The sequence below is a fragment of the Neomonachus schauinslandi genome, chromosome 16 (assembly GCF_002201575.2).
Source record: "Neomonachus schauinslandi chromosome 16, ASM220157v2, whole genome shotgun sequence".
NCBI classification, from domain to species: Eukaryota; Metazoa; Chordata; class Mammalia; order Carnivora; family Phocidae; genus Neomonachus; species Neomonachus schauinslandi.
This window is the reverse complement of record NC_058418.1, coordinates 7,684,359-7,710,691: the sequence shown is the minus strand read 5'-3', so window position 1 is coordinate 7,710,691 and position 26,333 is coordinate 7,684,359. Positions and strand designations below refer to the sequence as shown.

General features: G+C 54.1%; 2 protein-coding genes across 6 annotated transcripts; one reads left to right on the top strand and one right to left on the bottom strand.

Moving 5' to 3' along the window:
• Positions 1-469: 469 nt before the first annotated feature.
• On the top strand, positions 470-4,268 carry EMP3 (epithelial membrane protein 3). Of its 2 annotated transcripts, none has more exons than XM_021681221.2 (5): positions 470-587; positions 1,561-1,658; positions 1,954-2,056; positions 2,958-3,098; positions 3,947-4,268. In XM_021681221.2, exons 2-5 carry the CDS (start codon positions 1,581-1,583, stop codon positions 4,114-4,116), a joined length of 492 nt encoding a protein of 163 aa, XP_021536896.1. In that variant the 5' UTR covers positions 470-587; positions 1,561-1,580; the 3' UTR covers positions 4,117-4,268. The 2 variants fall into 2 exon arrangements, with proteins under 2 accessions (XP_021536896.1, XP_021536897.1); XM_021681222.2 differs by having other exon boundaries at positions 1,455-1,658.
• Positions 4,269-5,158: 890 nt separating this feature from the next.
• TMEM143 (transmembrane protein 143) lies at positions 5,159-26,011 on the bottom strand. 4 transcript variants are annotated; one of them, XM_021681223.2, is made up of 8 exons: positions 25,979-26,011; positions 25,386-25,626; positions 23,681-23,785; positions 14,741-14,935; positions 13,761-13,891; positions 12,294-12,573; positions 6,925-7,114; positions 5,159-6,263 (listed from the first exon to the last, which is right to left on the bottom strand). In XM_021681223.2, exons 1-8 carry the CDS (start codon positions 25,999-26,001, stop codon positions 6,049-6,051), a joined length of 1,380 nt encoding a protein of 459 aa, XP_021536898.1. In that variant the 5' UTR covers positions 26,002-26,011; the 3' UTR covers positions 5,159-6,048. The 4 variants fall into 4 exon arrangements, with proteins under 4 accessions (XP_021536898.1, XP_044778046.1, XP_044778045.1 ...); XM_044922111.1 differs by lacking the exon at positions 14,741-14,935 and having other exon boundaries at positions 25,979-26,005; XM_044922110.1 differs by lacking the exon at positions 23,681-23,785 and having other exon boundaries at positions 25,979-26,005.
• Positions 26,012-26,333: the final 322 nt, after the last annotated feature.

Sequence of the window (26,333 nt, the reverse complement as noted above, 5' to 3'; positions counted from 1 at the left end):
CCCAGACCCCCGTTCCTCGAAGGATCCAGTTCTAAGCCCCATCAGGGAAAGCAGACATCCGGCCCCGGGACAAGACCCAGTGTGGAGGCCTGAGAATCAGGCCTTCCCTCTCCTCGATGCTTGCCCCACCCTGACTTCCTGGGCTTCAAGGACTTCTCGTCTCAACGCTGGGAGGGAGCCCCAGAAGATGCCTGTCTGGGGGCAGTGGGTGGGAGCCCAGAGAATGCCTAGTCCCTCCCTCTGGCACAGATCTCAGCTGGGTGCGGTGGGAGTGGGTATAAAAGGGTCAGTATATATTGAGAGGAGCAGAGAGAAAAACCAGCAGAGAGAGAAGAGAGAGAAAGAAGGAGGTATAGGCAGTGAGGACTGGAGAGAGAGGGAAGAAAGGAGAGAGAGAGAAAGAGAGAGAGTTCCCGATTGGAGGGGAGAAGGAGGGAGAGAGCCAGAGGGGAGAGCGAGGGAGGGAGGGAGGAAGGCGGTGAGAGAGGCGGGGGCCTCGAGAGGGTGAAAGGAGGGAGGAGAAGGGCGGGGCGCGGAGGCCCCAGCAAGGGACGAGACTCCAACTCTGACTTTTTCTGCTGCTCTCGGTAAGTTTCCAGTCCGTTATTCGGACAGGATTTCTTTATTTACTTGGGAGTGCAGCAGTTTGGGAAGGATACCCCCAGGCCTGGAGAGACGCCCCCACTCTCAGACCCCATGGAAATCACTGTAATTTAAGAAGTGATCTCTTAGCACTTGGGGTGGAGATTCGGGAAGGGGTGGGGCCCGGCAAGGATTCGGGGTTCTTAGCAGAGCCCTCCACTGGTAAACTTCCTTTAGTTTTTCCCCATGGCTGTCCACTCCCTCCTGAGGACGCTGAGATCAGGGCTTTGCCAGAGAACACCCCACATCTGGGGGACTACAGGCACCCCCTTTCTGGACACTGAAGCGTCCTGGGAGGCTGGCTCCTTCTTGTCAAGCCTCCCCCTGCCAACCCCAACCTCACACCCCCAGCATGGATCTCGCCCATTTTTCCCACAAGATGTCCAGCAGGCACCAGACTGGCAACAGGGTGGGGTGGGGACCTCGTGGGCAGAGCCAGAGACTGGGGTTTCCCTGGTTCTTGGAGGCAGGGGCATGGGATGAGTCACTGGATGACTCACTGGGTCCCCCTCCTCCCCACCCAGGAGAGGAGGGGGGTGAATCAAGGATGCCTGTCTCTGGGGGAAGCCCCCAGCTTCTGATGACTCTGGAGGGGTATCAGCTTGAATTTTCATATCCTGGCCCATATGTGCCCAGGACCAGGACTTTGAGGAGACGGGAGGCCACACTGCTAGTCCTCCTCCCTCCTGGACCCAAGAGTCCATTCCTGGCTTGCTCCAACCCCTGGAGAATTCAGGAGTCCGGGCCCCCAGCCTCCTCCCTGCTCAGACTCAGGAGTCACGGCCCCCAGCACTCTTCTCCATCACCCCCAGGAGTCTGGACTCAGCCCCCTTCTCCACCAGGATTGAAGCATCTCACCCACCCCTGTGCCACCCTCTTGAAACAACCACCTCCTGACACCCCCCCACCCCGCCCCAGCCCAGGCTTCCACCGCAGCCATGTCTCTCCTCCTGCTGGTGGTCTCTGCCCTTCACATCCTCATTCTCATCCTGCTTTTTGTGGCCACTTTGGACAAGGTAAGCCTACTCTGGCGGCAGCGGGGCATCTTGTCCTGTAGACTCCTGCCACAGCCCTCTTCTAAAGTCACTCGGGCCCCACCCCTTTCCCCTAGCATCTACCCTTCTGAGTTCTGCCTCCCTCTACCCCGCCCTTTCCCCTGACTGCTCCCACCCCTTCTTACTAAATCCGTGCCTTCCCCAGGTCGATGCCTTCCAGCACCTGACCCTTTTCCTCACCCTTCCCACAATCTCCCTGACGCCGCCCACTTTCCTTTCCTAACCCTGCCTTTGTTTCTTTCTCGGTCCATCCCAGTCCTGGTGGACCCTCCCGGGGAAGGAGTCCCTGAATCTCTGGTATGACTGCACGTGGAACAATGACAACAAAACATGGGCCTGCAGTAACGTCAGCGAGAATGGTGAGGGGGATAGGGAACCAGTCTGCAAGGGGAGGGGTCACCCCAGGTCTCTTCACAGGACCAAGAACTAGGGAACCCCTCAAAGTTTGAGTGGGCAGGTCTGGGCCCCAATGCTGAGTGAGTGGGGCTGATTATGACCCTCTTATCTGGATGGTGGGGGGCAATATGCTTATGTTCTAGAGAGGATGGACTAAAAGCCCCCCTCCTTTATGATTCAGAAAGAGTGGAGGCCACATGCTATAGGTTTGAGGAATGGGGAGAAAGCTCCCAAGATTCTGAGCAGGTAGGATTATGTTTTCAAAATTCTAAGGAGATGGGACTGGTGTTCGGAATGGATGTCCAGGACCAATTTGTCCAAGTTCCAAGGGGTTGAAGCAGGACCACATTAAGGTTCTAAAGGGGTGGGGCTAAATCCTTCCAACGTCCTGAAGAAGGTTGGGGGGTTACGGTGCTGTTTCATCTGAGTTATAAAGGATAAGAGCTGTATCCTTCTAAATTTCTAAGTGAAAGAAAATGAAAGATTAAATGCTTTTCCCCTAAGAGTAAAGCAAGAACTTCTGTTCTCACCACTTCCGTTCAGTGTTGTACTGGAGGTAGCGAATGCAACAGGACAAGAAAAAGAAATAAAAGGTATAAAGAGGGCAGAGGAAAAAGTAAAAATGTCTCTATTCCCAGAGGACATGTTCATGTAGAAAATCCTAAGGAATCTTGAAAATAGCTTCTAGAACTGATAAGGGAATTTAACAACGTTATAGGAATCAAGGTCAATGTAAGTGATACTCCTAAGCATCCAAAGTTGTATGGCTCTAAATGGGGTGGAGGCAGTGAACGATGAGCAAGCCGGTGGAGCTGGAACTCTGGACCTACTGTGACTTCCACCTCTATCGCCTCCTTATTGCAGGCTGGCTGAAGGCGGTTCAGGTCCTCATGGTGCTTTCCCTCATCCTCTGCTGCCTGTCCTTCATCCTGTTCATGTTCCAGCTCTACACCATGCGGCGAGGCGGGCTCTTCTATGCCACTGGCCTCTGCCAGCTTTGTACCAGTGAGCACGGGCCCCGGGGAATTGAAGGGAAGGGAGGGGACTGTCCGGGTGCTGGGGGCCCCGAGAATGGACATCCGGTCAAAGAAAACAATTATTAACAGCCCAAGGACCACCTGAAGTGCCTCCATAGGCTACTTCTCTGCCTGGGGACTTACAGAGAGTTGTACTTTTCACTGATTCAGTGGTTTGTGGTGTGCGTCTCTGAGTCACGTCGAAGCTGACACTTAGAGCTTCAAGGAGCCGGGGCTGGGAACAGTGGTGTGAGTAAATAATTTAGATCCCAGGGAAGGGGGTGCGGAGATGGTTGGCTAAGTAATACTCCAGGAGAGAACTCTGACTCATAATAGTAGTGATTTTATAATAGCAGCCAGCTTCTGTTTCCGGTGGACCTACTGTGTATCAGACACCTCAGGGTGTTTATATACCTTAAAACTTTTTGACTTCAGGTGCAGAGAACTAAGTTATCATAGTCCTCAGTTTCTGGAATATTCTCTTCTTAGGTTCCTATAAAGTCCCTCTCGTTTTAATTCATTATTTTCCTGCTTGGCTCACAGAAAGGCACAAAGATATTCCTTGAAGGGATGAGTGGATGGATGGATGAATGGATGGATGGATAGTATCTCCCATTTTATGGATGAGTATCTCCCATTTTATGGATAGATTAACTAAATTGCCCTAGGACAGCATGCGGTAGCTTCCTTCCAGAGCTCTGAGGGAGCGAACCACAACTCCCAGAAGGCAGCGGTGCGGAGCCCTGGCTTTCCCGCGGCTTCTTTGCCCCGTGGGTTGTTGGGAAATGCAGTCTTCTTGCCGGTACTGCGTGACACCTGGTCCCCGTCTCCCCGCAGGCGTGGCGGTGTTTACCGGGGCGCTGATCTACGCCATTCACGCCGAGGAGATCCTGGCGGAACGCCCGCCGGGGGGCAGCTTCGGTTACTGCTTCGCCCTGGCTTGGGTGGCCTTCCCCCTCGCCCTGGCCAGCGGCGTCATCTACATCCACCTGCGGAAGCGGGAGTGAGGGCCCCGCGTCGCCCTGCTGCCTCTGCCGGTGCCCGGCCCCTCCGTCTCAGCCCCAAAGCCCCCGCCCCCGGCCTCCTCCAGAAAATAAGACCGTTTAACCGCCTGCTCCGCCTTTGCCTCCTTCCTTCCTCCTTGCCTCCTGCAGGGACCCAGGCTGCTCGTGCCTGATCTTTCCTGAACCTGGGACAGCCCCTCCAGCAGCAGCCTTCAGAATGTCCAGCTCCAGGCCCCCAGTCCCTTCTAAACCAAGACACAGGAAGCCGGGGTCCCAGCCGCCTTTCCCCTTTCACAGACTTGAGGCCCTGAGCCCTCCTGTCTCAGGATTCCTCCCGAGTCTAGACCTCTAAGCACTTGTGGGGAAGGACCAGGCATGTGGGTTTCCGGTCCTCTTTTTCCGTGTACAAGGGTGTCTTTCTCTCAACCAGGAAGGGTGTGTGTTGTTCTAGATTGTTGGTCTCCGCCGCCACCCCCACCCCACCCCGCCCCCTCCGCCCACCTCTGGGAAGACTTTTCTGTTTCCCTCTTGGAACTCAGACACCTCCGTCATTAGGACCCAGCCCCTCTTCTTTCCCCTCCTCCACCCAATTCTACCCCTAGCCCATATGACACCTTAGCAAAAATTAGATGCCATCCCCACCCCCCCTCCAGGCTTACCCAGCCCCACCAGGACACATGTGGGGGCGGGGAGATGGCTGGATTTTACATCCGCCCGTGCCTTGGCTTTGTGGGTTTGTGCAGTGAACAATTTGCACAACCGCACATGGCTGTCCTATCTTCTCTGTTCGTAAGACCCAGTCTTTGGGGAACCAGGGCCTCTCCTCAGGAGCTAGGTCTTCTCTAAGATCCTCTTCTGTTACACGCAGCCAGTCTATTTCACCAACTGCGAACCCAGTCTCTCCCTAGGACTAGGGCTTTCTCTGCCTAGGCCCCACCCAAATGCATCCCCCTCTCCCCCCGCCCCGAGATCGAGTCTCTTCTTTCCAGGATTCTGATGCTTTCCTTCTCTTCAACCCCTGCAGCTATCCCACGCATCCAGATTTATTAAACATGATTTATTCCTTTGGGAGAGGGGATGGAGAGAAATTGACAAACCAATAAATATTGCACAGGCCACTGGTGGAAGAAAGATCCAGACCGAGGTAGTTTCTGCAGAAAGGGTGAGGGACCTGGGCAGGGAAGGCACCTGAGGTTGTTGGGGGCCTGAGTGGAAATGAGTCTTGGAGTGAGGATGGTCTCTGATTGCTCCTGACCCACGGTTTTCTGCCTGACATAAGGCTCCCAACCCCTTTAGCCTGGACCAGCTGATCAGCGGTTGACCAGGTAGTCTGCCTGAGGAGCAGCGGCAATTGATAGAAAGATCGGGTTTCCTTTAGAAATTGATTGGTTGCTTCTGTGCGGCGACAACTGGCAGCCTAAGGTTGATAAGTGCCCAGCAGCTGTCATCGGCAGTTGGCCAGAGAGCTGGGTTAACCGGCTCCCATTGGCTGTGGACGGGGGCTCCGCCTTGGTGAATGTGTTGGCATTTTGCCCGGAGTAGGCTAAAAAGACAAGTGATCTATGGCCTCGGGAGGGCACGGTTTAACCCCTGTGCCTAGTGGTTTGTAACACTGAACAGCTGTGATTGGCTGACACTCCTCCTCAGCCAAGCCATGTTTGGATGTTTACGGTGGGGGTAGGACTAAGGTATGGCCTAGAAGCCGAGCCAAAAAGCTTTGATTGGCTGTCCAGGGAGTTGCCTAGCAACTGTAGGCTGCCTCAATTGCTAGCTTTGTTTAAGAATAGACTGTAACGGAAGTGATTGCCTGTGGGTGAGTGGAAGTTAAGAGAGGGGCGAAGCATAGTAGCTTTGATTGACAGCTTATCGTGGAGGAGGCGGGGCTTAGCGCCTCCCCAGGTGGCTGAGCGAGGCTAGGCTGGGCTGAGGTTTCGCTCAGGGCTTGTTACCGCTGCGTGCGGGCTGGGGGGTCTCGGGAATGACTGTGGGCAACGGGTCCAGTTTGGGGATGCCCGGGGGTGGAAACATCCCGATGCTGGGGGTCAGGGCTTGCAGGTGGGCCAGGGCCCGAGTTCCATTGAAGGCCACGTCACAGCCTGACTGGGCCAGGAGCCAGTGCTCTATCTCCGATTGGAGCCACTGGGAGGTCTCTGCAGGGAGAGAAGTAGGCGTTGTGAGGAGGTGACTGGGACCTGGAAGGACCGGGAAGGGACAGCAGGGAGGGCACAGGGCAAGGAACATGAGGGGTCTGGGTTTGGGAGAAGCCTGGGCGTTCGGTTGAGGCTAGCAAGTAAGTGGGACAAGGCCTAGGAGGGTCCAGTTCTGTGGCTCTCATATACGGACAAGTCAGGGAGGTTCCTGTTGGAAAGGAGACAACCTGAGGCACACATCGGGAGGGAACAAGAGTCTCTTTTGGAAGGAGCGCTAGGGAAGTTGGGAGCAAAGGAGGGCGTGCCACACCAGGAGTCTGATGATCCAAGACCCTTACTCAGGATAAGGTCAGGACAGGGAGGTCACCCCAGGGAGGGACCAGGTCCATCAAGATCGGAAGCTGGGTTCAGGGGAGGCGGTGGGGGTCCCATCTGCTGAGGGCCAAGGTCACCCCGGAAATTGGCCAGATTCACCAGTTGGAGCTGGGAGTGCTGGGCCTGCAGTGTGGGGGGGGTGTCTCGATGGAGTCTGTTCCAGGTTGGGGCCACGTCACCACTGGGCTGCGATGGTATGGGGGCAGAGCCTCAAAGGGCAGGGGGCGTGGCGGGGGCGGTCCTCAGGGCAGGGCCACCCACCACCGCGTGCGGGGTCGAGTCCTACCTTCCTGCTGGCCGCGCGCACCGGGGGGCAGCCGGGCCAGGAAGCTGTGCGCCAGCAGAGCTTCCTTGGCATGTTCGTCCTGCGCGCGCAGGGCCAAGGCGCTGAGCAGCTCCGAGTTGTTGGAAGTGCTGCGATAGTAGAGCATGTGCGCCAGCTCCAGAGCCTGCACGCTGCGCCGCTGTCCGAACATCTGCAGGTGGGGACAGCGCCGCGGGCTCAGCCGGGCGACGGGAAGGGCGGGGGCAGGGGGCCAAGCTCCCACCCATATACACTCCGCCCCCAGTCACTCAACCCTGGGATGGTCCTTCCCACTGGCTCCCGGGCTCTCCCCAGGCTTCCTGGGTTCAGGTGCCCAGGACCGGAGCCCGGGTATTTGTATTTCTAACACACACACACACACACACGCGCGCGCGCGCGCTCATGCACACGCACACGCTCACACACACGCTCACACACACACACACACGCTCTCGCCCCAGCGACTCCGACGCCGACAGCTTTCAGCAACCGCCTCACTGGTTTGCCTATCTGAGCCACGTATTAATAGATTTGTTCAAGGATTTCCGGAGGATTTGAGCTTTTAGCCTTGGAACTTTCTGTGACGATGATCTTTTTTTTGTAAGTCCTTATCTTTTAGATACCTACTAAAGTATTTCCAGACGGTATGTATAGGATTTGCTTCAAAATAACCCAGCGGTGGGAGAGCAGGGGGTCTTTAGCTGAAACCCAGATTGACTGTGGATAATTATAGACAACGGAGGCTGGCGGCGCGGGAGCTCATCATGCTGTTCTATTCCCGCATTTGCTTGAACTTTGCCATAATAAAAAGAAGGTTTCAAAGGTTAAATTGTCAAGAGAAGTGTTAACAGAAAACAAACACTTCAAGCCTCTTTGAGGGAAGGAGAATGGAGGGAGGGGCAAGTCTGGGGCCCAGCTGTCTATTAATGGGCAGCCCCCTTCCCCACCCTTTGCCCCCTCCTCCGCTGGACCCCTTTTCCCATCCTTGGTGTCCCTAAGGAGGGAAAGGAGAGACCACCGGTGCCCTCGGGGGCTCACACTAAAAACCTCCACTCCGATTGCTCCCTTCATCCACAAAATGAGTTCAAGCCTGATGGGTCCTGTAGCCGGCAGGCCTGGGGGCAGTCCCAACTCTGCCCCCTACCAGCTATGAGCCCTCGGCTAAGACCTAAGTCCTCCGGCGGCACTATCAGTGAAATGAGGTAGATGACAGGAAAAGGTCTGGAAATCAACATGAGGTTTATGAGACACTTGGCACTGTGCCAGGCCCATAACAGGCATTTGGACATTAGCTACCACAGAATATTCGACTGAACCCCAGGCTGGGTGCTGTCTTTAAAAGGCACGTACTGGGGCGCCTGGGTGGCTCAGTCGTTAAGCGTCTGCCTTCGGCTCAGGTCATGATCCCAGGGTCCTGGGATCGAGCCCCGCATCGGGCTCCCTGCTCCGCGGGAAGCCTGCCTCTCCCTCTCCCACTCCCCCTGCTTGTGTTCCCTCTCTCGCTGTCTCTCTCTCTGTCAAATAAATAAATAAAATCTTAAAAAAAAAAAAAAAAAGGCACGTACTCTCTGCCCAACTTACACCGGGACCTGAGGTGAAACGCCTCTGAAGTCAGCAGAGCCGTGGAAATCGCTCAAATGACCTGCCCAGGACCGATGACACGGTTGTGTGCGACTGTGCTCTCCCTTGCTATAGGCCCCTCACGGTCAGTGTCTGTCCCTGCATTGGAACCAATCGCCATCTCGTTGGTGGGAGGCGAGATGTGGGAACTGTGTGTGTTAGGGACCGTCTGGGATGAAACACACCTTGGGTTTTCTGTCTGTTTCTGCCAAGCTTATGCCACTGAATTCTCAGATATTGAGTGGGCTGGTCATGCTCGATGGCACGCGGAGGAGGCCAGGCCTCTCCCTGGAGAGGACACAACAGCTGGGTGTTCCCTTTAACACTCACCGTGGCCCCTCACCCCACCTCCCAGCCTACCAGGTCCCCCTCTCTTGTGCTCCAGATCTGGGGTGGCCTCGCCATCTGCCCAGTCCCAGGCCAGACCCCTGGCAGCATCCTCGCTCCCACCTCAGCAGTCTGTCGGTCCCTAGCCCTGCCCTCCTGCCCTCTCTGGGCCCTGTCCCCTCCTCTGCAACCTGCCCCGTGCATGGCCTCCTCCCGCCTGCACCTGCCCCTTCTGGTCTGTCTCCGCACAGCCCCAGAGCTGACCCTGCTCCTCCCTCACTCACAGCCCTGCCATGGCTCCCCAGTGCCCTCAGAGAGTCCATGCTCCCTGGCCTGACGCCAAGGCCCTGAATGGCTTGGCCCCTGAAGATTTCTCCCGCTCACCTCCTGCTCCTCCTCTCTGAATGCAGCTGTGTTGATGAGCCAGTTTACCCTGAACATTACCCTGAGCTGCCCTCTCTCTCTCTCTCGGGCCTCTGGGCCTCAGAACAAGCCAAGTCACCCCTGGTCTGTTCTTAGAAAACACTCACTGCCTTGTCCTCAAGGTTTGGAGTGTACATAGTGTCCCACAGATGAGCAACTGGGTCGTCAGGCTCCTGCAGTGGCCACTGCGACCTCCGTTAGGCACGCGACAGTCTGTCCGCGTGCGCCACACCTCTCCCTGCACGGCAGGACCGGCCCTGAAGCATCCCCGGGATGCTTGCTTCTCAACCACCCCAGGCCTGCTCCGTGCTGGGCCAGGGTATGACGGCAGCCCACAGGGGCACCATCCAGGCCCGAGAAGGCTGGGAAGGTTTCCTGGAGCCTCTGAGCTGAGGGTGAGGGGGGAGCCGGGGATGGCCAGCCCAACAGGGGCGAAAGGACATCTCGGTCAGAGGGAACAGCAGCTGCAAAGGGGAGAGGAGTGAAGGGAAGCAGCAGAGTGGGGAGCAGGAAGGGGTAACAGCAGTATGTTTTGGTGGAGCTGAAGCATAAGACTATGTTGGAGGAGGCTGGGGCAACAGGGTTTCTGCGGCCAGGCTGTGAGCAAGGAGCAAGGCCAGCTCTGAGGCCCCTGGGGATGGGCTGGAGGGCTGGGATGAGACCGACTCGGGAGGCTGGGAAGACCTGGGCTAGGGCCAGTGCAGAGGGAATGAGATGGCACAGAAGCGGGGCAGGAAGGACAGTCTGGGGATTGACAGACTGGGGGGCAGGGCAAGGGCCATCTCCAGGGGTCTAGCCAGTGACTTGGGGGGACAGGGCCCTCTACAGATGGAGAACCACAACGAGGAGCAGGTGTGGGGAGCCACTGCTGGAGGGGAGTGCAACGGGCCCACCAGGGGGCTGTTCCGGAGTTGGCCAGCTCCAGGCTGAGCATGGAGCACCGGATCTAAGAGATGACAGACAGCTGCCTATGGAAACCACAGAAATGGATGAGCTCTTTTGGGGGGAAGAAAGAGGGATGTGCATACTGCAGCAAAATCAGCTCCCAGGTATCTGATCTGAGACCAGTCCTTAGAAGGGGGTTTGGGGAAGAAGGATCCTGAGCTCAGTGGGATGTGGTGCATAAGTGTGGGAAGGGCTTGGGCATATCCAGGGAGCAGGCAGGGCCAGGGGTTTGGACTCTGGGAGAGGAGCCTGCACCAGAGATGGATATCTGGGAGTGACTGACACACAGGAGGGGACAAGAGTGTGCAGGGAGGGGCAGCTGGAGGGAGGCTCAGAGGGCCCACATTTAAGGATTGGAGCTTAGCCTGGAGCATGGGAAAACATTTAACGGGGATGCACTAAATTAACTAGGGACCTGGGTTTTAACCTGGCCCCTGGAGAGCCCGAGAGGCTCCACAGCCCCCTGGGGCCTCAGGCAGGTGGGACGGATGGTCCACCCAGGACTGGGACTCTGGGTGCCCCCGCCCAGAGCAGTGGACACCCCTCACCAGCCTCCCTGCCACTGGTCTCACAGCTTCCCCCTCCCCCCTCAGTGGTGGCCGCACTCCCTGTATGTGACACTCTGCCATGGCAACTGCCTGCTGCCCTGTGGATAAAGCCCCTATTCTGGCATTCAAGTCCCCTGCCACCCTCTGGGGCCTGGCTTCTCCACCGGCTTCTCCTGTACCCCGGACTCCAGCCCTGTGAGAGCCCCCAAGCTGTGCTCCCTCAGCCCCTTTCCCACCGGGTTCAATCCTCCCCCTTTCAAAGCTTCCCTTAAATCCCGCCTGACCCCTAGTCCTCCGCAGGAGTGGCTATCCCCACCCCCAGCCCTTCACCCCCTCTCAGCCAGCCCAGCGTGGCTATTATCTGTGCAATTTATTACCAGTCCTCCTAAGACCCCGCTGGGATGGCTGTAAACGGCTTGAAAACCAATGAACCAGCAAGTGAATGATCAAGTACAATGGACGGACGTCACAAACCAGTCCACACTCCTGGGGCCAGGGTCAGCCCTGGGGCGAATCGGTAAAAGGCAGCCCCTCTGGGCTGACTCAACCTCCACTCGGCACACATGGCACAAGTTCGCTTCCAGCCCTCACCCGTCCCCTCAGCCTCGAATCCTTGGATGGTGAACAACCCGCGCAACTGTATGAGGCAGCCGTGCGTTCACATGTAGCAGAATCAGGAAGGGAGGGTGTTAAAAATACAGTTTCCTTGGCCCCAGTCCCAGAGTTTCCAATTCAGTCCATTTGGGCTGGAGCTCAGGAGGCCGCATTTATAAAACAGCTTCTCTGGCGATAATGACAGCCCATCAGGAAGAGAAAGCCCAGAGTCAGAGAACAACAGCCTCCTTAGTAATAATAATAGTAACAGTAATGGCTAACTCTCATATGGTACGTTTTGTACGATATGTCAGGCTCTGTGCATGCATTCGATCCCCACAACAACCCTATGAATCAGGTTCTTGTCATCCCCACTCTCCAGATGTGGGAACATAAGCACAGAGAGGTTAAGCAGCCTGTTCAAGGTCCCACAGCGAGGGGACGGAAGAGCTAGATTCAAACCCAGGCAGTCTGGTTCTAAAACAACTTGCCCACATCACTAAAATGCCTCTAAAACAGGCACCCAGTGATGGGCTGTGAACACGCATGGAGCGCCTACTGTCTACCAGGCCCTGTGCCCACTGCTTTTCATGGCATCCTGCCTGTGATCCTCAGGACACCCCTACAAGGCAGGTCTCGCTCCTGTCTCCGTTTTCCAGGTGAGGAAACCGAAGCGCCGAGAGATTAAGAAAGCTGCCCAAGGTTGCGTTGAGGACATAAGGTAGAGAAGGGAGGGGAGGAGGGAGGGAAAGTGGGAATGACAAGGTAAAGGAGGGAAGGACAGCACAAGGCAGGAACAATGCATGAAAGAAGCAAAAACACAGGGTGGCCTGAGCTTCCGGCTGAACACCCAGAAGCAGGGACCCCCAAGCACGCTGGGGGCAGTCCACTCACCTTGGAGGCCCGGAGGCCCATGAACATAGCAAACAGGAGCAACAACAGGGAGGTGGCCATCTTGAGGTCTGACAGCACCACCATGCCCACGTTGACGAAGAACACCATGCCCGAGACGAAAAGTGTGAAATTGAGCAGGGCGCGCTGCGTGGTGGACGTGCGCACCTTCAGCTCGGGCAGCAGCTGCTCCAGGCCCTCCAGTGGCGTGTCCTTGAAGCTCTTCAGCACCAGGTGTCCCCGCTTGGTTCGGGCTGCCAGTACCACCCGCTTAAAGTACCTCCTGCCAGACAGAGGGGGGGCAGGGCGGTGAGGACCGTTCCCGGGGAGCCCCCTCCGGCCCTGGGGACACTCTCTCTCTACCTCTGGAGTCACACACTCACTGTAAAGGCTACTTAACGGGGGCGGGAGGAAACTCAGGAAGAAGCCCAGCTGGGGCGCCTGGGTGGCTCAGTTGGTTAAGCGACTGCCTTCGGCTCAGGTCATGATCCTGGAGTCCCAGGATCGAGTCCCGCATCGGGCTCCCTGCTCGGCAGGGAGCCTGCTTCTCCCTCTGACCCTCCTCCCTCTCATGCTCAATCTCTCTCTATAAATAAATAAAAATATTAAAAAAAAAAAAAAAAGGAAAGAAAGAAGCCCAGTGTCCAGCAACAGGGCGTCAGTTAAATAACGCAATCCACTGTCATGGGGCGCATAGATGTGGCTTCTGGCTTTAGGCACTTGCTGAATGGGAGCGGAATACCAATCTTTTCGTGAGCTGTTTTTCAAACTCAAATTCTACTTCTCATTTCGAGTGTCTGCGAGGTGCCAGGGAGCGCTATTAAGCTCTGGAGAGGCAGCAAAATGAGTCAGTCACTGCCTTTGTGGAGCTTACAGTCCAGCATGAGAGACAGATAATTAAACACACAGTCTGCAAGTATAAATATCTCCTTGGAATAGATTCCTGGAAGTGGACTTACTGAGGGGTATATAGGGATATGAGGGCTTTTTGTTCTGTTTGGTTTTGGTTTGGGGTTGTTTTTTTTTTTTGCCTTTGGGTTTTTTATTTTGGTTCGGATTTTTTGGATTCATGACCATATTTGATTAACTGATTTCCAGAAAGACTGGGTAATTTACAGGCCCAAGAGATCCGGCTCTCCTGACCCTGCTCTGTATTAGAGTAGCCTCTGTTAAAAATAATGTTCACCAGAATTCTGGTTGTGCCATTTTTTCAGAATGTGGCCTTCCCTTTCTGAGCCTCAGCCGTCCTCGTTTGGAAAATGTGGACGTGTCCCGACCCTTCCTTTTCCCCTGGGCACTGTAGTTCTTATTTTCCCTTGGGAAGAAGGCAGCATTTGGATGATCTCCCCACCCCTTTCTTGACTTCCCCCCTAGGTCCCGACACCCGAATCCAGACACTGACCTGTCAGTTCCCTCTCGACTCTAACCTTGCTCCCTCTCGCTGCAGCTGGGGAACAAGGGCCGCCTCACCTCTCTGCGGGGGACGACTTGATGAAGAAGCCACGTTTGGAGCCCACGCTGGACTTAAGGGGCATCTGCCCGACTCGCTGGCCCAGGGCCCAGAACTGCATGTAGATATACTTATCCAAATTTATTGTCACCTGACAAGGGGAACAAAGGAAGCAGAGGCAGCTGAGCATGGGCTAGGGTGAGAACATAGGCTACTAGAATTAGATGTCCCTCCCCTCAGTGATTTCCACCCCTCTCCCAGGCTTATCATCACCCAGGATGGGTCTAGACAGGATGGCCATGTACAGCTACTCATGTTGTATACTGCACAAGGGCATACTATCTAAGATGGCACCATTTACCTCATAGTCATTTTTATTACCACATTTCCGAGAATCTACGATGTCACTGATTTTAAGATGCTCTATTATTTTTTAATTGAATAAATATGACATGTAGCACACTGTAAGCTTAAGGTACACAACATGTTACTTTGATACATTTATATATCATAATATGATTGTCAATTGGATATTCCATTATTTTATGAAGCAACTAAAAAAGAATTATATTGTTAGTTAAAACTATGCCACACCACCACTTATAAGTCATATCCCAATTTCAGACAATAAAATATGACTTCGGAAAAAAACTATATCTTAAAAATCACTATAAGATGGGGGACTTTGAAAGATTTTAGTATTTTAATTTTAATTTTATTGACTTTAAGAATGAGCGTTTTGTGTTATTTATTACTACCGTTTTCTGGCAAATGGTGATAAAGACTCTAGTCCTAGGAAGATCCGTATATTATGATACTTTTCCAACAGATGGCAGTGCAGGGACTGGGAAAGAGGTGCTTCATTCTAATTCACCAAAAACACTAACGTGGGCTCATGCCCTGTGTTCAGGACAACTCCCAGCAGCCTCTGCCTCCCAAAGGCTCCATCCCTGCCTCAAAGCCTCCTGGGAGTTTCGGTTCTCCCCTGGAAGACAGGCACCTGGACCTCATCCTGAGGGTGATGGACAACCAGAGCGTAGGCCAGAGTGTCCTCTGAGAGCGGGGAGAAGTTGGCCTGGGCCAGCAGGGGCTCCAGAGCCCGAAGCACCTCCTGCTCATTGGACAGACGCTGGGGGTCCGTAAGCGAAGGCTGGTCGAGGGTCTCCCTGTCGGGGTTGATGGGGTCATACAAGGCCTGAGAAGAGAGTCAGAGAGAAGAAAAATGGTCTAGGGCACAGCATGAGGGATTGTCACCGACCCACCCTTTAGGTGACGGGGTGCCCCAGGGCTTGTGTTGGGCCCTCTCCCCTTCTCTCTCACCTTAAGTAGCCTCGTTTTTCCCATGCCTTTAAACAACACCGCTCTGTGGATCTCTGTGTATCTCTGGGCAACTTCACATCTCTAGCCCAGACCCGTCCTCCAGGTTCCAGATCTGATACCCAGTTCCGAGGCATAGTATCTGTCCCCAGTAACGGAGGGGAAGGTGGACGCGGGGATGCACGGAGATAATACGTTTCCCAGCCTCTCTGGAGGCTAGGTGTGGCCAGAAGACACATTTCATCCATAGAACGTGAGCAGAAAGTCTGCAGAAGGTCCAATTTCCCCCTTGCTTCTTACTCTCCTGCATCTCCACTCTTTTCCTTCCTCTGCCAGCTGAAAACACTGCTTTGCCCCCGGCTTAGTTTTGACCACACAGAGATGGAGACAGTGTTCTAAGGAATGCCACAGTAACACGATGAAAGGACCCTGGGTCCTAGAATAACCTCATGCGGAACTCTGGCCCACTTACCACTGGACCGTTAAGTGGGAGAGAAACAATCTTCCACTTCCTTTAAACCATCGGGTCGTCGGGTCTGCTTGTTACAGCAGCTAAGGCTTTATACTGACTAACGCAAACTCTCCAGTTGACATTTCTCTTGGGATGTCGGTCACCTCAAATGCAGCCAATCACACCACAGGTCACATCCTCCCGCCCCCATCTTCCAGTAAATTTTGGGTTTCTCCTCCCAGACCTCTTCCCCCCACAACCTCTCATATTCAATGATCTCTTTGACACCTCCCATTGGAAACGGGATCTCACATCTAACACGGCCCAAGGAGAATGCCTCATTTCTTCTTCCTTCCCCCTCAGCCAGCCTTCTCCCTAAAGGAAACAGCACCACCTGATTCATCAGATGCTCTGATCAGAAATCTCCGAGGCATCCTTGATCGCTTCCTTCTCTTCGCAGCCCCTCTCCAATCCTTTAGCAAGTTCACTGGCTAGACCTTTGAGTCGCCCTTGAATCCATCCCCGCCCCACCCCCGTCTCCACGGCCACCTTCTCCTCCGACCTCAACAACTGCATTGGGCTTCTGTTCTCCTTGCTTCTTCTCTTGCCACTTCCAAACCGCTCTCCACAAAACTGCCGCAAAGAGCTTATTTAGACTAGAAACAGATCCCGCACCCTCTGCCCCCTCCCCCCACCCCCGGGGTGGCTCCCCGCTGCAATTGGCATAAATACCAGAAGTGGTCCACCACCTCCAAGGTCCCCACAAACTGGCCTCTGCTCTGCCTGGCTCATCTTAGGCACCCACCACTCCCCCAGCCCCCTTGCCCACAAAAAAAAAAAAATGTTGACTCAGTGAATGAATGAGGGAGGGAGTTTCTGGGTGCCTAGCCTCTTTGCTGGTTTCGGAATGACATGTGACTTGTCCCAGACTACACAGCGAGCCTCATGGGGGAATCACTAGTTCAGAAGACATGCCATGAACAAGCCCGACCCTCCGTGTCTCTCAGGACAGGAGGCCCTAAGGAACAACTTGTCTAGGCCAGGTGCAATTTTGAATTAGTGGAAGGAAAGAGGTACTCCAAGTGGGAAGAACGCCCTTGGCAGAAGTTTGGAGGTGGGAAGGCCCAGGGCCGTGGACACCATGGAGCAGGGAGACAGGACAGCCAGGACAGCCGAGCCTCAGCAGATCCCCTTCTGAACCAACTCCCAGGGCTAGGGGTGTGCTGCCCAAGGACAGGACTCCAGCCCAACACTGGGGCCTGTGCCAGAAGCCCTTCAGGTCCCACAGGCCAAGTTCTCGGACTCACAGAGTGACCTTGAGAAATTCCACTGCCAGGACTGAGCCGCAGTTTGAGGGGGAGGGAAGCTCAGAGCCAGAGGAGAGAGAAATCTGCATTCATCAGGCATCTGCTGCGAGCCAAATTCTCTTCTGGGCACCTCCCATCCACCTCCACCCAGGGCTCCAGGCCAGAAACCTGGATGTCACAGGTGACCCCTGGATGTCACAGGTGACCCCTGCTGCTCCCTTCCCCCACACAATGAACCCTGCTGATTCTATCCCCAAACGGATCACCACTTTGCCTCCGTCCACACCCCCATCTCCTCCTCCTGCCTGGATGAGTCCAACAGCCTTTGCAATGGTCTCCCCAAATCCCCTCGCCCCACCCCCAACAATCTGCTTTCTACACAGCGGCCAAGATTCTATCAAACCATAACAACAACAGTAATAAATGATAGTGCACATTTATATGGCGCTTACTACGCAGCAGGGACTGTTTGAAGCAGGTTGTTCTCACAAGGTGACAATGGTATTATTGTTATCCTCATTTACAGAGGTGGGAACTGAGGCACAGAGAGGTTAAGTAACGGCCTAAGGTCACACAGCCAGGAAGTGGTATATCAGGAATTACACATCTAACCATGTCAATCTCCTGCTAAAATCATTCCAAGGCTCCTACTGCCCTCAGGAAATAGGGTCATTCTGCGTCCTACAAGGCCTCCGAGGACCTAACACCACAATCCCCCTTGGTGGCTCTGTAGACCAGCCACACTGATTTACGTTCCTCCAGGCACAGGGACACTGCACATGCTGTTAAGAGAGTCTCCTTGCCCCCTCCCTGTCCCCTACTGAAGTCCTATTCTTCTACAATATTCCAGCTCCCTTATCGCTCTCAAAAAGTCTTCCTCTGCTCCTTAGGCTGAGCAGAGCCGCCTTGTGAGGTTAGGCAGATTGTATACTGCACAAACGTGCCAGGTCTAATAAATACCATTTTAGATGCTGTAGACGTATACATTTATCCTGTTACCCTTTCAGATGGAAATAAAGAATGTAGACGGGCGCCTGGGTGGCTCAGTTGGTTAAGCGACTGCCTTCGGCTCAGGTCATGATCCTGGAGTCCCTGGATCGAGTCCCGCATTGGGCTCCCTGCTCGGCAGGGAGTCTGCTTCTCCCTCTGACCCTCCTCCCTCTCATGCTCTCTGTATCTCATTCTCTCTGTCTCAAATAAATAAATAAAATCTTTAAAAAAAAAAAAAAAAAAGAATGTAGAGCAGCACCATCCAACAGAACTGCCTACAATGATAGAAACATCTAGATCTGCACCATCCAATTGCTTACCATCCAAATTCACTGGTCACAGGTGGCTACTGAGCACTTGAAATGGGGTGAATACGATGGAAGAGCGGAATTTCTAAATTTTATTTAATTTCAGTGCTCTCAAATTTAAACAGCCACATGTGGACAGCAGCTACCATGTTACGCAGCACAGGGCAAGGGAAAGGGGCACGTTTTACCAGTTTGCACACGGACTTCGGTGCAGAAACCAAGGTCACCTTTGTTATCTGCTGGTACGAACTGTGCCCAGTTAGTTCACTGTCTGAACTTATCTGCTCATCGGGGGAGAGTGTCTGACTCACAGCTGTCCCCACCACTCAAGCTCAGCTCCCTGAGGGCAAGGTACATGCTTGAATTTGCTGCTGATGTTCCTGAGCTCCAGACTTACACGCCAAGAGCCCACTCAATGCCTGCCCACAGATGTCCAACGGGCCTCTTGACACCTCCAGGCGGGCATCTGACAGGCATCCTCTCAAACCCACTACCTCCCAAACTGGGGCTCTGAGACTCCTCCCCAGACTCCTCCCCTGCTTCTCCGGCCACCTTACCCGGCTCAGAAGAGGCCAAGTCCATCCAGCTCCTCTATTTCTCACACACTGAACCCATGGGCAAATTCTGATGGCCCCACATTCAAAATAGATCCAGAATCTGCCCACTTCTCACCACCACCCCCGCCCACCCCCCTCTTACCCCAGGTCTGAGCTACCCTCACCCCCCTGGATTGTTGCAGGGCCTGGGCACTGGTCTCTCTGCTCCCATCCTCCAGCCCCAACCCAGTCTGTTCCCCAGGCAGCCACCAGGGCACCTGTTGTCATTGAAGTCAGCTCCCATCCCTCTGCTCAGAGCCCTCTGGTGGTTTCCACCTCACTCAGAGTCAAAGCAAAGTCCTCACTGGGTCCCCATGAGGTTCTGCAGGATCTGGGTCCCAGCCCCATCTCTGCCCTCATTTCTAGCCCTCTTCCCATTGCTCACTCAGCCTCTTTGCTGTTCCTCCTACACACCATGCACACTCCTGCCACAGGGCCTTTGCACTTACTGTTCCCGAAGATCTCCTCATGGCTCACTCTTGCCTCCTTTCTGGTCTCGGCTCAAATGTCACCCCCTCAGTGAGGCCTTCCCTGACTATTCTACCTAAAAATTGCAAAACATTCCTGCTTTCTTATTCTTCTTAATTAGCGTTACCAGATTTAGCCAAAAAAAAAAAAAAAAATTAAATGCAGTACACCAAGTTAGATTTGATTTCTGGATCAACAACTAACAATTTTTTGGTTTAAGTACGTCCCATGCAATATTTGAGGACCGTATCACATAGGACATAATTATACTACAAAAAAAAGTTATTCATAGCTTATCTGAAATTCAAATTTAACTGGGTGTAGAGGGTTGCACAGTATCCTCTAAAAATTCGTGTTTCCTCGGAACCTCAGAATATGACCTCCTTTGGAAATAGGGTCTTTGCAGGTCTAATTAGGTAAGAATCCCAGGATGAGATCATCCTGGATTAGGGTGGGCCCTAAATCCAATGAGAGTGTCCTTTCTAAGAGACAGAAAAGGACACGCAGAGTCACAGAGAAGAAGGTGACCTGAAGACGAGAGACAGAGATTGGACTATTGTGTCTATAAGCCGAGGAAGGCCAAGGAGAGCAGCCACCATCGGCTAGGGGAGGGGCATGGGATGGTCCCCCCACAGAGCCTCCGGGAAAAACCAACCCTAACCACACTTTGATTTTGGACTTCAGGCCTCCTGAACTCTGCAGGAACAAACTTCTGTTGTTGTAAGCCCCCCAGGTTATGGTAATTTGTTACGGCAGGAGTCGGAAATGAATCAACTGGGTGTCCTGTTCCTTCTCTGGCAACATTACCCTCAGTACTTAGCATCTCTTCACACATTTTACTTCTTTACCTTCTTTTTTTTTTTTTTTTTTAAGTACACTCTCTCCCCGATGTGGGGCTTGAACTCATGACCCTGAGATCAAAAGTTGCATGCTCTACTGGCTGAGCCAGCCAGGCGCCCCTGCTTCTTTACCTTCTTGAAAGTCTGTCTCCCCCACTAGAACGTGATCCCACGAGGCAGAGACACACATCTGTCAGCCTCACCACTATGTCCCAGGACCTGGAACCACTGGAGGACACAGTAGGTTCTCAATAAATACCTACTGAGGGGCGCCTGGGTGGCTCAGTCGGTTGCGCATCAGACTCTTGGTTTCCTCTTGGGTCATGATCTCGGGGGTAGTGGGATCGAGCCCCATGTCGGGCTCTGCGCTGAGCATAGAGCCTGCTTGGGATTCTCTCTCCCTCTGCCCCTCCCCCCGCTCGCTTTCTCGCTCTCAGATAAATAAATAAATAAACCTTTAAAATACGTACATACATACCCACTGAATGAATTCAATGATGAATAAGGGAAAGGAGGTGCAGAGAGAGGTCACCTGTCAAGGTCACTGGCGCAGCTAGTAAACAACGCAGCCAGCTCTTCACCTGCTCCAGGCGGCTTCCTCAAGGGACCTAGGTCGTCAGCAAAGCGTCCTCCCTGGTGTCTCACCTCCCTCTGCTTCCACCCTTCCTTTCCCCTCCTAGCGTCTCAGTTTAAAATCTCCTGCCTCGGTGGGAATATGTGTCTTCACTGTATATGTTTTCTGTGTTTCTATATTTTTAAATGTTTATAAAATAAAATGATTTTCTAAATAACTTTTCTTTTTTTTTTTTTTAAAGATTTTATTTATTTGACAGAGAGAGACACAGCGAGAGGGAACACAAACAGGGGGAGTGGGAGAGGGAGAAGCAGGCTTCCCACGGAGCAGGGAGCCCGATGCAGGGCTTGATCCCAGGACCCTGGGATCATGACCTGAGCCAAAGGCAGATGCTTAACAACTGAGCCACCCAGGCACCCCCTAAATAACTTTTCTTAAAAACCCTGCCTCTCGTGTACCCCAGGCTCGGGCTCGGAGGCAGTCGGACCTGGCTGCAAATCCTGGCTCGGCCGGGCCCTCCCAGAGCCTCAGCGTCTCCCTCTGCAAACTGGGCTAAGGGCAGCCGCCCCCTCGATGCCACAGTAAAGGAGTCAATGAACCTGACCCAGAGTGCCCGCTCAGTGGCAAGGGGCTGTTGTCAAAGAGGGGACATGCCGGAGGGCAGTGGCAATGTACAGTAAAGGGTCAACTCAGCAGGCCTGGGTTGTCCAAACCCTGCACATTCCAAAGGACCAGCCCTTGCCTTGGCTCCTGGGATAACTTCTAAGCCCTTGGAAATGTTCTGCCTGCTAAGAGTGTCTGGGTTTCCCTGTCACCTGGGGTCACAGCAGCTAGTCTATGCTAACGATGTGATGTATGGTGGGCCCTTGGGCCACGAAGTAGCAGTCTGACCCCTGGAGGACCTGGTGACTGAGTAGCTAAGGTCAGCCACCCAAGTGCTGGCTGAGTCTCAATAACCATCCTGGACACCAGTTGGGGCACCTGGCTGGCTCAGTCGGTGGAGCATGTGATTCTCGACCTCGGGGTTGTGAGTTCGAGCCTCACGTTGGGTGCAGAGATTACTTAAAAATAAAATCTTGGGCGCCTGGGGGGCTCAGTCGGTTAAGCGACTGCCTTCGGCTCCGGTCATGATCCCGGAGTCCTGGGATCGAGTCCTGCATCGAGCTCCGGGCTCAGCAGGAGCCTGCTTCTCCCTCTGACCTTCTCCCCTCTCACGCTGTTTCTCTCGCTCGCTCGCTCTCTAATAAGTAAATAAATAAAATCTTAAAAAAAAAAAATCCTGGACACCAGGGCTCAGGTGAATTTCCCTGGTGGGCAATACTCCATACAGGCTGTCACGCCTTATTGGCGGGAGAACTACGTCATCTTTCAAGACTCCTCTGAGATGGGCGCCTGGGTGGCTCAGATGGTTGGGCGTCTGCCTTCGGCTCAGGTCATGATCCCGGGGTCGTGGGATCGAGCCCCGCATCGGGCTCCCTGCTCCGCGGGGAGCCTGCTTCTCCCTCTGCCTCTCTCTCTCTCTCTCTCTGTCTCTCATGAATGGATAAATAAAATCTTTAAAAAAAAAAAAAAAAGACTCCTCTGAGAGAGCCAACAGGAAGATGGCCTGGCCGCTCCTGGACCCCGTCCCATGGCCTTTTTGCTTAGCTGATTTTGTTCGCTATCCTTTTGTTGTAATAAACTATTACTGTAAGCATAACAGCTTTTCTGAGCTCTGTGAGTCACGTAGAGAAAATCACTGAGGCCGAGCTCTGTCTCAGGGACCCACCCTGACACAGCCCGGATCCTGGGAGGGGAAGAGGGAGGATGCGGAGAATGTGGCTTGCCAACATCACCCTTCCCTGGGGTTCTACTTCTCTCTCTGGCTGCTCCTTGGCTGTCCCCCTCACCCATTCCAGTTCCCCTTCCTGATCTCAAGGCTGGCACGTCCCAGGGCTCAGCTAATCCCCCTGATGTTCTCGTCTAGTACCATCTAAATGCTCCCAGGGGATGTTTCTCAGCCCAGACCCCTCCGTGACCCCCGGAGCCCACATTCGGGTCCATCTCTCCACCTGCCTGTCTAATAGGCATCTCAGATTCCTAAGTGCAAAATGGAGCTCGAGTCTTCCCCAGAGATCTGCCTCCCACCCCCGCCCTGTCTTCTGCATCTCGGTAAATGGCAGCTCCATTCTTCCGGAGGAGCAGGCCCAAACTGCTGGAGGCACCCCCTGACTTCTTCTTTTCCCTCACTGCCCGCCCGCCTCATACAGCCAAATGCTGATGCTTTCCAACCATTACCAGCGTCTGACCACTTTTCCCCACTTCCACCACTATTACCCTTGCTGGGGCTGCCATTATCCATCACCTGGACAAACATAATTGACTCTGAATAGATCTCCCTGCCTCTGACAGTCTGTTCCAGAAGGAGCCTGTTAACACCTAAATCAGCCCATGTCCCTCCTCTGCTCAGAGCCCTCCCTTGGCTCCCAGCTCACCTAAAGTCAAAGCAAAGTCCTTACCACTGCCCACAGGGCCAGGCAACAGTTTACCCCCAACCCCTCTCTGCCTTCATCTCCTGCCCGCTCTCCCTCGCTCACTGCCCTCCAGGCATAGTGCTCCCTTCCCTGTTCTTCCAACTCTCTGTACCTCAGGGCCTTTGCATTTGCTTTTCCCTCTGCCTAGAATGTGCCCCCCCCCCCCCCCCCCCCTGCCACCAGATATCTATAAGCCTCTCTCCCTGTCTTCACCCAGGTCTTAACTCACCTGTCACCTCCTCAGAGAGGCCTTCCTTGACCACCCTGTCTAAAACAGGCCCTCATGTCATCCTTCTCGATCCTGCTACTCTGCTTCATTGTTCTTCACAGCTCTTACCGTTCTGGGTCATCCCATTTTCTATTCATTCATTCATTCATTCATTCATTCATTCATTCATTCATTCATTGTCTCCCCAACCAGAATGTCAGCTCCATGAGGACGTGGCTTCATTTGTCCTGCTCACTGCCGCATCCCCCATGCTTAGAGCAGGGCTGGGTCCAAGGAGGGGCTCAGAGGATTTTTACTGAATGAATGGATAAGCAAACAGGCACACCAAGGAAGGCGCCAGGTCCTCACCTGCAGCCGGGCCAGGATGTGGTGGTAGTGGAACAAGGTGCAGAAGTCCACGTGGGCCGCAAACTCCTCCAAAGCTGCCTTCTCCGCAGGACTGGAGTGGAATTCCTGTTACCTCAGGAAGCAAAACTTCTCTTTAGGTTTCTTTCCCCTTCCTCACAGGGAGGATTTTTTTCTCTGGCAGTCCATACAACCTGGGCTTTTTAAGATTTTCTTTTGCTTGGGGTGGGGGGCAGCCAATCTTACTGACCAAGAAACTGAGCCAGCCCGGTGTAGCGGAAAACAGACAGTGGAAAGAGCTAGAAGGTCAAGTTCCCGCTTTGACACTCACTCGCTGACATTCACACAATGCTTATTGTGTACCAGCTGCTGCTCACTGGGCTATCATCCTCCAGAGGCTGTACGGAGATAGTTGGAATTATAACCCCCATTTTTCAGAAGGGGAAACTGAGGCTCAGGGGAAGTCACTTGCTGAGGGCCACAATGTTTTTGTTTTTGTTTTTTTATTTAAAGATTTTTATTTATTTATTTATTTGAGACAGAGAGAATGAGAGACAGAGAGCATGAGAGGGAGGAGGGTCAGAGGGAAAAGCAGACTCCCCGCCGAGCAGGGAGCCCGATGCGGGACTCGATCCCGGGACTCCGGGATCATGACCTGAGCCGAAGGCAGTCGCCCAACCAACTGAGCCACCCAGGCGCCCGAGGGCCACAATGTTTGTATAAAAAGAAGCTGAGACTCCGATCCAGGCCTGTCTGACTCCAGAACACACATATTTAACAGCTTCTTTATGCTTCCTACCTCAGTGCCCTAGATGAATGTCTTTACCCCTCTGAGCCTGTTCTCTTATCAGCAACAGAGGATCACACCCTCTTTCTCAGAGAGCAATGGATGGTAAGAATGTGAAGCAATTCTGTGTCCACATACATACACGTGTACTTGTGTGTGTTGATATCTACGTGTGTGCTTGTGGATAAAGTCTAGCATAAGCCTTAGTACATACAGAGGTGTTCAATAAATAATTTTTAAATGAATGAATGATAATCCTCAATAATGACAAGTAGGATGATGAGAGTGGGGTAAGAGCTTAGCTCTGGAGCTGGACTCTCAGTGGAGCAGGTGCCTAATGCCTCAGGAGAGACCACAGTCCCTGCCCTGCTCTGGAGTCAGACCACTTTGGTTCTAACCTGGGCCACAACGACATAGCCTTGACTAAGTCACTTTCTCTCCTCTCCTGTTTCAGTCACCTCATTTGTAAAAGAGGGGCCATGGTAGTCTCTCTCTTACTGGGTTGTTCTGATGATTCAACAAGACGTGGAAAATGCCCGGCACTGTGCCATACAGTAAAGAGCTCAAACACTGTGATAATGATTATGATTACAGCGTCGCTAGTATAATAAGTATTATTAGGTAGTAGTAATAGTAATGATGATGATTATTATACCCATTTTGCAGAGGGAAAAACCATGCCCCAGAGAGGGCTTGTTCAAGCCCCCAGCACAAGCTGGAGTCCGGAATTGCTGCTACATCAGCATCTCACAGGTCTGTCCCTGCATTACAACGCCACGCCCACCTGGGAGTAGAAAGGGGACGGGAACTACAACTCCCAGGAGGCGCCAGGACATCCCTCTATGGCACGTAGGGCTGGGCCGCCGCGATGCCTGCCGGGAGTCGCAGTCCCCAGGCTCTCGGACCCGGGACGGGCGGTACCTGTGTCAGGAGGCGGAGCAGCTGCTCCTTGGAGAACGGGATGAACCGCTCGCGGTACTGCTGGGCCCAGTCGCGGGGCTCCGTGGGGTTCCACATCTTGCGGTACTCCCCCATCTTGGCCGCCAGCGACGACAGGGCCCGGGGGGGCCCGAGGAGCGTGGGCAACAGGGACCATACTCGGACCCTGGATCCCCAGACCCCTCGGGTCACATGCAGCATGGCCAGACCCTTTCCCTGGAGCCTGAACGAGGGAAATGGACAGGGGTCAAAGGTCAACTAGAGGAAACGCACCCTCTCCACCTCCAGGGGCCGTCCCTACCGCAGGCAGGGCGCAGAGTCCATCTGCCCGTCTTGCAGCGCGTCTTGCCTGTGCCCTCCCACACTGCTCATGTGGCCCGCGCCCCAGGCAGGGGTCAGAAGTCTTGAGTCCCGGGGCGTTTTTCGGGCCCAAAGACCCTGTAGTGGCATAACGGGTTTCTGCGGGGTCTAGGCAGCAGGTGGATCTTAGGAGCATAGGAGATGCTCGGAAAGGCTACATAGGGGGTGCGGGGCGGCCCTCCCCCGGCCATGCAATCCCCCTCCTTCTCCCTCACCTTAGCCAACGCTCGACTGTCATTGAGCCTCCTGCGCATGTGTAGGAAGGCGTCCTGGGTTCCCAAGGTTCGGCTTCAGACTGCAGTAAAACGCATGCGCAAAGCCTGGGTCATCGAAAGCTGTCCCTCTTTCCCTACCGCCCTGTCTCAATTGCGCGTGCGCAATCTGCCAGACTTTCTTCTCTCTCGCCTTGAGTGCAGCGCATGCGCCGCGGAAGTGTCTCCTTGTCTGAGCGCTTCAAAGGGAAGGGGGCGGAGCGGGCGCGAGACTCCGGGGAGGACTGGGGCGGGGCAGGGCTCCCGCGCGCGGCCAGCCAACGGCGGGCGGCCCAACGTCCGCTGAGGCCACGCCCCC